The 12,641-nt window shown below is 33.7% G+C and overlaps 2 protein-coding genes across 2 annotated transcripts in view; one reads left to right on the top strand and one right to left on the bottom strand.

Moving 5' to 3' along the window:
• The window catches only part of LOC148944415 (uncharacterized), a 217,785-nt gene extending 214,230 nt beyond the window's left edge, over positions 1-3,555 (top strand). The window contains exon 8 of the mRNA XM_089099923.1: positions 3,306-3,555. Coding sequence (XP_088956049.1) covers positions 3,306-3,555 — 250 coding nt within the window. The remainder of the gene's footprint in view (positions 1-3,305) is intronic.
• Positions 3,556-5,481: 1,926 nt separating this feature from the next.
• LOC148944414 (uncharacterized) overlaps positions 5,482-12,641 on the bottom strand; it is a 26,336-nt gene continuing 19,176 nt past the window's right edge. The window contains exon 4 of the mRNA XM_089099921.1: positions 5,482-5,586. Within this exon, the coding sequence (XP_088956047.1) occupies positions 5,482-5,586 (105 nt within the window). The remainder of the gene's footprint in view (positions 5,587-12,641) is intronic.

Genomic DNA, 12,641 nt, shown 5'->3' with positions numbered 1-12,641 from the left:
TGCGGTTGGGTTATCCAAAAAGCTGTAAAGTAAAGTTTTGGGTGAAAAGAAAGGCTGCTTCAACTTGTAAAATTGGCTTAGAAGGGACATTAAGAAAAGGAACTTGCTCTGAAATGTCTTTTGAAAAGTATTTCTTGGTGTTGAGATATCTAAAAAGCTGTAAAGTAAAGTTGTGGGTGAAAAGGATGGGTACTTCAACTTGTAAAATTGGTCTATGAATGACATTAAAAAAACTTGTTCTGAAATGTCTTTTGAAAAGTATTTCTTGGTGTTGTGGTATGCAAAAGACTGTAAAGAAAAGTTGTGTGTGAAGAAGATAAGTTCTTCAAGCTGGAAAAAAGGTTTAGAAGGTACAGTAAGAATATAGCTTGCTCTGAAAAGCCCTTTGAAAAGTATTGCTTGGTTTTGGGGCATTCAGAAGGCTGAACAGTAAAGTTGTTGGTAAAAAGTACGGGTACTTTACCTCGTAAAATTAGTTTAGGAGGGGCATTAAGTAAAGAACTTATTCTGAAATGCATTGAAAAGTATTGTTTTATTTTTTGGCCTACAAGAGCTGTAAAGTAATGTAGTCTATGAATAGGATGGGTACTTCAACTTATAAAATGGGTTTTCGAGGGTTAGTAATAAAAGAGCTGGTTCTGAAATGACGTTTGAAAAGTATTGCTAGGTGTTGGGGCATTCAAAAGCTGTAAAGTAAAGTTGTGGGCGAACAGGATGGGTACTTCAACTTGTAAAATTGGTTTAGGAGGGACATTAAGAAATGAACTGGTACTGAAATGTCATTTGAAAAGTATTGCTTGGTGTTGGAGCATTCAAAATCTGTAAAGTAAAGTTGCGGGTTAGAAGGATGGGTACTTCAAGTTGGAAAATAGGTTTAGAAGGGACATTAAGAAAATAACTTGTTCTGAAATGCCTTATGAAAAGTATTGCTTGGTGTTGTGGCCTTCAAGAGCTGTAAAGTAAAGTTGTGGTTGAAAAGTATGGGTACTTCAACTTGTACCATGGGTTTGGGAGGGACATTAAGAAAAGAACTGGTTCTGAAATGCCTTTTGAAAATTTTTCTTGGTGTTGGTGTATTCAAAAGCTGTAAAGTAAAGTTGTGGGTGAGAAGGATGGGTACTTCAAGTTGGAAAATAGGTTTAGAAGGGACATTAAGAAAATAACTTGTTCTGAAATGCCTTTTGAAAATTATTGCTTAGAGGTGGGGCATTCAAAAAACTGTAAAGAATAGCTGCGGGTGAAAAGGATGGGAACTTCACCTTGTAAAATGTGTCTAGGAGGTACACTCAGAGAGGGGCTGGTTATGAAATTCTATTTGAAAAGTATTTCTTGGTGTTGATGCATTCAAAAGCTGTAAAGTAAAGTTGTGGGTGAGAAGGATGGGTACTTCAAGTTGGAAAATAGGTTTAGAAGGGACATTAAGAAACTAACTTGTTCAGAAATGCCTTTTAAAAAGTATTTCTTGGTGTTGTGGCCTTCAAGAGCTGTAAAGTAATGTTGTGGGTGAAAAGGATGGGTACTTCAAGTTGTAAAATGAGCTTGGGAGGGATATTAAGAAAGGAACTGGTTCTAAAATGCCTATGAAAATTATTTCATGTTGTTTGATCATTCAAAAATCAGTAGAGTAAATTTCTGGGTGTAATGAATGGGTACTTCGATTTGTAAAATGGGTTTAGAAGGGACATTAAGCAAAGAACTGGTTCTGAAATGCCTTTTGAAAAGTATTGCTTTGTGTTGGATCATTCAAAAATCAGTATAGTAAAGTTGTGGGTGAAAGGGATGGGTACTTCAACTTGTAAAATGGGTTTAGGATGGACATTAAGAAAATAACTTGTTCTGAAAAGATATAATAAAGCCTTAAAAAGTATTAAAAAATGGGGACTCAGGGGCCTTTGGGGTGCTGGGGGTCCTTTGGGGGTCTGGGGGGCGGCCTTTAGGGCCAGGTGGTCCTTTGGGAACCTGGTGAGGGCCTCTGGGGGCTGGGGGAGGTCCTTTGGGGGCCCTGGGACGGCCTTTGGGGGTCCGGGGCCCTTTGGGAGCCTGGGGGACCTTTGAGGACCGGGGGGAGGGCTTTTGGGGGCCCGGGGAGGGCGTTTGGGGAACCGGGGGCCCTTTGGGAGCTTGGGGGACCTTTGAGGACCGGGGCTTCCTTCGGGGTTGGGGTAGGGGGATTGGAACCCTTTGGGGTTGGGGTAGGGGACCTCACTACACTGTTAAAATACAACTTGTGTATTATAACGACCACAGAGTTTCACCCTTAAATTCTCTTCTAAAATCATCTTTTAAAATGTCTCTAACTGTTTCGCCGAAATAATTCCCTGAAATGGTTAAAACGGTTTCGCCCAAATAATCCCTAAACGTAATTTCAGCGTGTTCCTTTTGTTTTGGCATCTCTGCGCTGACACATTTCAAATTATTTGGAAACCCTTACGTGAATCAATCTCTTCATTGCTAAGATCGAAACATTCGCTCGGAGACAGTTCTCTTTTGAAACAACAAATTAATTCCCCTCTCGTGAATCAATTCTCTTTAGAAACAACAAATTAATTCTCCTTTAATGTCAATCAATCAATCATGACATCACCTGTCAGACATTATTAAACTTCGCCTGGAAACAATTTGATTAATGATTGACAGTACCTGTCAGACATTATTAAACTTTGCCCGGAAACAATTTGATTAATGACTGACAGCACAGGTGTTCCAAATTCCCAATCGCTTTAATTAACCACGTGTTCTCCCTAGGGAGGCTATGCCCGAATTTGATGTTAAAAAAAGTTGTAGGTTGCAGCAGGGGTGAGTCCTGGGAGTCGGACCCCCCCTTCTACTGGGGTCCGGTAGGGTGCCGTCCTTTTTCCTTCTATTTTTAAATTTTTTTTTCATCTGTTCTTCCTTCTATCCCATTCACTTGTATTCTTAATTCCGTTAACATCTCTTATCTTGCTTATGCAGATGATATCCTTTTAATCAGCAGGACTAAAAAGGGGCTTTCCCTGTCTGTCTCAACAATAGCATCTAAACTTCATACCATTGGACTTTCTCTTAATCTTTCAAAGTGTGAATATCTCTCATTTAATAGTAATAATATGAGCCCTCTAGTTTGCGGATCTTTTTCTGTCCTGTCGGTTCCTTCTTTCCGATGGCTGGGTATCAATGTTACCAAAACACTAAAATCTTTCCGAAAGCTCGTCGTCACTGATTGCATTCAGTGAAGAAGAACATTCAGTTAAGTTATTCTATAATTGTTGCAAATCGAGGTAGATACAATAGAAAATCTCTTACTAAATTATATTCGGTTTTTACAGATCGCTCGGTTTTGTCTCTGTCTGGAATTTACCCTATTTGTCGCCAAAAAGACATCAGATCAGTTCATTCATATTATTTCCGGTTTCCCGCTTTCTATTGTATCTGCCTCCATGGTATAGAAATCGGAATCTCTTGTCTGTTTACGGTCTTCCGGATATTGGGTCAAGGCTTACGGAAATTGCCGGGAAACTACCCAAGTGTACATCTAAGTATCTACCAGCTCAGAGTGGCCTTAGTCGTTTGCTGTAGTTTTTGTTCTTTTTTTGTTGTTTGAAGTGTTGTTAAAGTTGTTTGTCTTGTAATTTTTTTTCCGCAATAGTAGTTTAAATTCGTTATATACATGAATAGGGAATATTCAAACATTTCAAATATGAAGGTCTAAATTATTTAATGATGCTCCATTAAGTTTAGTCCTGGTCCGCTGTATTAAGTCTTGGTCTGTCTTTTGTCATATATTTTTTTTTTTCTCTTGAATTTTTTTTTTTTATTTGGTTAATCTGCTTTTGTGAAGTTTTTAAGTTTTACCTACTCATGTATGTAGTGTATTATCTACTTTTTTCGTTATACTCCACAATTATCATTTTTATATATGATGTGGATTAAAAATAAATTATTATAGTTCTTAAATTCTTAAGATTAATGGAGCAAAAGTAAAATTGTATTTAATGCATTGAAACATTTTTCGTATGCTACATGTTTAAATGAAACAGAATCATGAATACAAACAATGTCAATAGAAATTTCCAGATAAAACCAATAGTGGATTTGTGGCAGAGAGATGCACGTGTGACTTTTGAGATTATGTGGTTCTTCTGGACAGTCAGTCTAATTGCACAGCAGTAATCAGCCGCCATATTCCCAGCCATTTTTTTCTTACGAATTGGACAGTATTTTCGATCCTAGTGCTTTTATTTGGTTCCACTGTCCAACCTTCAAATGAAACATGGACATTTGATGTACCTTTTTTTCTGACCAAAATGAAAATTTGCTGCTGCTAGGTCAACACGAACAATCCAGTTGTACTCAGGACATTTTACCAATCCTATGATCATATTCATAGTGTAATATTTTTCATTCTTGAGTGTCCCATTAGAAGAATTTTTAAAATTTTTACGCCAATCCAGACTACTCATTAAATTATGAAGAGACAATATCAAGTCTACTGGACCGTAATAAGTAACTCCAAATCCAGAAAGTATACCTTTGATATCTTGACAATATTCAAATTGAAAGTGCTCTATGAAAAAAGAAGGGAAATCCTAGTCTTCATTTCGTTAGAAAGACATTCTTGTGCATCCATCCATTAAGTGTTCTCTTCAACGTTGATGCTCCGATGCTTCTTTGGAGACCTTAAATTTCACGTATCAAGTCGTTTAAATCAGACTGTTGACATAAGTCGTACGCTTAAGTTTGAGTTTCATTACAAGTATTGATTTGGCTGAGAACAGTAAGTAACTACTCTCTTCTGGCTCTTAACTTAATTATATTTAATTTAAATTTAAAAAAAAATTAAACAATAACTCATACTTAGAACAATCAGGAATTACTATGAATGAATAAATCAAATACTCAAAACGAATATTTGTTAGAATCAATATAACATCAAACAAAAAAGTGGAAGAGATTGACTGCTATGTATGAGTAGATGAATCTTGAAACGAGAGAAATTATAAGAACAATGAAGATAAACTTAAAGCAAAAAGAATTTGCCACAAATAAGAGCAAGGCACCCCCCTCCCCTAAACTGTATAAAGGCCAGAACATCATTTGCACTTAATTGAAACAAAGTTTACCTTAAGCATAAGACATTTTATGTAATTGTTGATATATATTTTATAATTAAAAGTTATATTTACACATTTTAAACACTCTTTTATGGTGACACTGAAAAGCAAGAATTGCTAAGACTTCTAGAAATCAAAAATTTGACAATTTTGCTGTTTTTTTTTTATATCTATATTTTCCGTACTTATTTCTCATTATTAATGGGCTAATAATGTAAATTAAAAAAAAATTAGTTACGTTTTGTTTCTAGTCTAGGATCCAGCCGTTAAGTGATCTGGGACGCAATTCCTGGGAGCAATTGGTATATTTAGAAAGAAATTTGGTTGGTAAATCGAACGGCAACATTTGTCTTTCAGCTATCAAATTAGTCAAAAAACAGATAGATCAAATTTATTGCCAAATGTTCCAAAACTGACAATCATAATACTTCCAAATTTGTGCTCTTAGCTGCTCTTGTTTGAGAGTAAATGTTTTGTCTGCCCCTTGTCGGTGCCCCTAAAAGAAAAAACTATGCAAAGAAATATACAGACACAAGAGCGTATGAAAAATCAAAGAAGCTGAAGAAATAGAAAATATACTGCAAACTTGCAATACGTTTTTATAATATCCACATGTAAACATTTTCCTTTTAAAGAAAAATGAACATATGAAACTAAATATGTGCTATAAATTTGTTGCATTTTGCTGACAGCACACCTGTGCTGTCAGTCCCGTACGTACACCACATATGGGCATGGAATCCCCAGGGAGAACTGGTTTCCGAGAAATTGGAGTTCGACCAGGAGAATTGTTTCCGGGCGAAGTTTATTCATGTATTTGGTGTTCGTCCAGGAAAATTGTTTCCGGGCGAAGTATATTAATGTCTGACAGATGATGTCAAGGTTTATTGATTTGTCACGAAAGGGGAATTAATTTGTTGTTTCTAAGGGGAACTATTGATCTACGAAAGGGGAATTAATCTGTTGTTTGTAAGGGGGATTATTGATTCACGAAAGGGGAATTAATTTGTTGTTTCTAAGATGAATTATTGATTCAAGAAAGGGGAATTAATTTGTTGTTTCTAAGGGGGAGGTGGGGAAGAATGTTTTGATCTTAGAGATGAAGAGATTAACGCGGGAAAGCGTTTCTTAGGAGTTTCAAATGTGAAAGTGCAGGGATGTCAAAACTAAGGGAACACGCTTAAATTACATTTAAAGATTATTTGAGCGAAACCATTTTACACATTTTAGGGATTGTTTGGGCGAAACCGTTTTAGGCATTTTAGGGAATTATTTGGGCGAAACAGTTTGAGGCATTTTAGAAGATGATTTGAGAGATAAAAGGGTCCCATACACCCAAATTTTGGCTCCCCCTCGAACATATTTTTCGGAACAAGTTCTTTATTTAATATCCTTCCTAAACCCATTTTACAAGTTGAAGCACCCATCCTTTTCACCCACAACTTTACTTTACAGCTTTTGGGCCCCAAGTCCTACCCCTATCCCTCAACTCTATCCCTCCACCCTCCCTCCAACCCCTCCCCCTCCTTCCTCCCACCAACACCCCCCATACTTTTTTGAGTTTTTTTTTCTTTTTTGAGTTTTTTTTAGTTTTTTTTTTTTTGTTTTTTTTTTACTTTTTGTTAAATATAATATAATGTATTGAAACACACATAAAAAACAAAAAATTTATATTTAATATTACCAAACTTAAAAATAGGAATCCTATGGATATGTGTCGCAACTTTTACTATTAGAAAAATAATGTTTGTAGTGACCAATTTTTTTTTTTAACTTTTTTTTTACATCTTGGAATGTCATGAAACACACTTAAAACACAAGTGTTTTAAGTCTACGTACAACCTAACTTTATGTAATGTTTTCAAAGGCATTTCAGAGCAAGTTCTTTTCATAATGTCTCTCCAAAGCCCATTTTACAAGTTGAAGCATTCCTCCTTTTCACCCATAATTCTACTTCACAGCTTTTTGAATACATCAACATCAAGCAATACTTTTCAAAAGTCATTTCAGAACAAGTTCCTTGCTTAAAGTCCTTCCTAAACCCATTTTACAGATTGAAGTATCCATTACCTTCACTCACAACTTCACTTTAAAGCTTTTTGGATAGCTCATCACCCAAAAATACTTTTCAAAAGGCATTACTGACCAAGTTCATTTCATAATGTCCATCCTAAACCCATTTTACAAGTTGAAGTACCCATCCTTTTCACCCAAAACTTTACTTTACAGCTTTTTGGATATCTAAGCACCAAGCATTACTTTCAAAAGGCATTTCAGAGCAAGTTCTTTTCTTGATACACCGCAAAAACCGGTTTTACAGCTTAAAATACCCATCTTTTTCATCCAAAACTTTACTTTACAGTTTTTTGGATACTTCAATGCCAAGCAATACTTTTTTTTTACATCAGAATGTCATGAAACACCTAAAACACAAAAAATTCATATTTAATATTTTCCAACTTCAAAATGGACAAACACACAAACACTACCACACACACACACACACACAAACGTACACACACACACACACACACACACAAAAACTGACACACACACAAAAAGTTACACACACACAAAAACTTACACACACACACAAAACATAAACACATATAAAATTAAACACACAAAGAAACTTACACACACACAAAAACATACACACACACACAAACAATTACACACACACACAAAAACAAAATAACAAAAACACACATACACACACACAAAAACATTTACAACAGCACAAAATAATACACACACACACAAAAAAACTTACACACACACAAAAACTTACACAAAAACTCACAAATACACACACACACACAAAAAACTTACACACACACACACAAAAATTTACAAACGAAAAAAAACTAACGGACAAAAAAAAAATTACACACACACAAAAAACTTAAACACACACAAAAAATAACTAAGACACCCACAAAAAAACATACACACACACACAAAAAAATACACACACACACACAACCTAATACACACACACACAAAAACTTACACACACACACAAAAAATTACACACACACAAAAAATTACACACAAACAAAAACTAACACACAAAAAAAAAACTTACACACACACACAAAAACTTACACACACACAAAAACTTACACACACACAAAAACTTAAACCAACAAAAAAATTTACACACACACAAAAACTTACACATACACACAAATATACACACACACAAAAAACTTACACACACACAAAAACTTACACACACACAAAAAACATACACACACACAAAAACTTACACACACACAAAAACAAAAACACAACATACACACACAAAAATACACACACACACAAAAACTTACACACACACATACACAAAAACTAACACAAACAAATAAAATTACACACAGGCACAAAAAAATACACGCACACACAAACACAGAAAAACACATACACAAAAACACAAACTTACACACACACAAAAAAATAAAAGAACAAAACAAAATACACACACACAAAAAATTACACACACACACAAAAACTTACACACACACAAAAACTTACCCGCACATAAAAAACTTACACACACACAAAAACATACACACACACAAAAAACTTACACACACAAAAAAAACTTACACAAACACAAAAAAACTTACACAAACACACAAAAACTTACACACACAAAAACTTACACACACAAACAAACTTACATACACAAAAGCACTTACAGACAAAAAAAAAATTACACACACACAAACACTTACACACACACACAAAAACTTACACACACACAAAAAAATACACACACCCACAGAAACATACACACACAAAAACACATAAAAACGCACGGAAACTTACACACACACAATCACTTACACACACACAAAAACTTAAACACATACCATTACATACACACACACAAAAACTTACACACACACAAAAACGTACACACACACACAAACATACCCACACACAAAATTATACACACACACACAAAACTTACACACACACAACAACTAACAAACAGACACAAACTTACACACACACAAAAAAATACACACTCACACACAAAAACATACACACACACACAAAAACTTACACACACACAAAAAACTTACACACACACAAAAACTTACACATACACAAACACAATTACGAACTCAAAAAGAAACTAACGCACGCAAAGAAACCTTACACACGCACACAAAAATTTACACACACACAAAAACATACACACACACACAAAAACATACACACACACAAAAAAACTTAAACACACACACACAAAACTTACACACACACAAATAAAAAACATAACACAAAAACTTACACACACACAATAAAACATACACACACACAAAAAAATACACACACACACAAAAACATACACACACACAAACACATACACACACACACAAAAACTTACACACACATAAAAACCTTCTCAACCACAAATGCATACACACACAAAAAAACTTACATACACAAAAAAAACATACACACACACAAACAAATACTTACACACACAAAAAAACTTACAAACACACAAACTTACACACACACACAAAAAACTTACACACACACAAAAACTTACACACAAACAGAAAAAAACACACACACAAAACCATACACACAAACACAAAAACTTACACATACACACAAAACTTACAAACACACACAAAAACTTATACACACAAAAAAACATACACACACACAAAAACAAGAACACACACACACAATATTACACACACACAAAAACTTACACACACACAAAACCATACACACACACAAAAACTTACACACACACAAAATCTATAAACCCAACTAAAAATTACACACACAAACAAAAACTTACACACACACACACACAAAAACTTACACACACACAAAAACATACACACACACACAAAATTACACACACACAAAAAAATAAACAAAAAAAAAATATTACACACACACAAAAACTTACACACACACAAAAACTTACACACACACACAAAAAAAAACCCAAACAAAAAAACTTCATACAACAAAACATATTTAAAACACAAAAACAATTAACCACACAAACTCAAAATAGACAACACAAACACTAACACACACAAACAAAAACAATTACACACACACAAAAACTTACACACACACAAAAACTTACACACACACAAAAAACTAAAATACACAAACAAACTCTTACACACACACAAAAAAACTTAAACACACACAAAAAACTTCGCAGCCGACAAAAAAATACACACACAAAAAAATAAGTAATCGCAAAAAAGTACACACACACACACAAAAAACTTACACACACACAAAAACATACATACACCCGAATACTTACAATCGAACAACAAAATACACACACACACACAAAAATTAACACAAACATAAAAATTTACACACACACAAACACATACACACACACACAAAAAATTACACACACACAAAAACGTACACACACACAAAAACTGACACACACACAAGAAAATACACACACACACAAAATCATTTTAAAACAAACAAAACCTTACACACATAAAAAATCTTACACACACACAAAATAATACAAAAAATAGAAATATATTACACACACACAAAAAATAATACACACACACAAATAATAAAAACCTAACAAAAACTTACACACACACAAAAAAATACACACAAACACAAAATATTAAACAAACACAAAAAAGTACACACACACACAAAAACTTACACAAACACAAAAAATTACACACAAAAAAAAACTTAAACACACACAAAAACTAAAACACACAAAAAAATATAAACACATACAAAAACTTACACACACACAAAAACTAACACACACACAAAAAAACATACACACACACAAAAAAACAAACACACACAAACAAACTGACACACACACACAAAAGATTACATACACACAAAAAAATACACACACACATAAAACATACACACACACAAAAACTTACACACACACAAAAACTTACACACACACACAAAAAATCAAACACAAACACAAAATTACACACACACACAAAAACTAACACACAAAAAAAAACTAACACCCAAACACATAAAAACTTACACACACAAAAAATTACACACACACAAAAACTTAGACAAAAAAACAAACTTACACACACACAAAAAACTAACACACACACAACCGAATACACACACACAAAAAACTAACACACACACAAAAAATTACACACACACAAAAACGTACTCAAACACAACATAATTTACACACACACAAAAACTTAAAAACACACAATCGCATACACACACACACAAAATAATTAAAGCACTCTAACAAATGAAATCAAACAAACGAATACACACACACACAAACAAACTTACACACACACAATAGCATACACACACACAAAAAAAATTACACACACACAAAAACTTAAAACCACACAAAAACATAAACACAAACAAAAACATAAACACACACAAAAACTTACGCGTAAGCAAAAAATTACACACACACAAACACTAACCATCACACAAAAAAATACACACACACACACACAAAAACTTATACACACACAAGAATTTATACAAATACACAAAAACATACACACACACAAAAACATACACACACACAAAATAATACACACACACAAAAAACTTACACACACACAATCAATTAAACAAAACCAAAAACTTACACACACAAAACATCTAAAACACACATACACACACATACACACAAACATAAACACACACACACAAAATCTTACACATACACAAAAACTTACACACACACAAAAACATCCAAAAAAAAACAAAACTAACATATATACAAAAACTTACACACACACAAAAAAGTAAACACACACAAAAACTAATAAACACAAAAACAAACTTACACACACACAAAAACTTAAGCACATAAAAAAACTTACAAACACACACAAAAACTTACACACACACATAAAAACTTACACACAAAAGCTTACACACACACAAAAACTTACACACACACAAAAAATTACACACACACACAAAAAAACACACACACAAAAAAACTAACACACACACAAAAATAAACAAACACAAAAAAACTTACACACAACCAAAAAAACACACACAAACACAAAAACTTACACACACACAAAATATTACACACACACAAAAAACTTACAAAAAAAAAAATAAGTACACACACAAAAAAACTTACACACACACAAAAACTTACACACACACAAAAACTTACAAACTTAAAAAAATGTAAACACACAAAAAACCAAACACACACACAAAAACATACATACACACAAAAAATTACATACACACAAAAAATTACACAAACACAAAAACTTAAACACAAAAAAAATTACACACACACAAAAACTTACACACACACAAAAAAAATTAGACACACACAAAAACTTACACACACGCTAACCCTTACACACACACAAAAACTTACACACACACACACAAAAACTTAAACCCAACATAAAACATACACACACACACAAGAAATTACACACACACACAAAAACATACACACACACAAAAAACTTACACACACACAAAAACTTACAAACACAAAACCACTTACAC

This window comes from Artemia sp. Qi Xiang Cuo, chromosome 14 (assembly GCF_049724085.1).
Source record: "Artemia sp. Qi Xiang Cuo chromosome 14, ASM4972408v1, whole genome shotgun sequence".
NCBI lineage: Eukaryota > Metazoa > Arthropoda > Branchiopoda > Anostraca > Artemiidae > Artemia > Artemia sp. Qi Xiang Cuo.
This window is presented reverse-complemented; position numbering and strand designations above follow the sequence as displayed.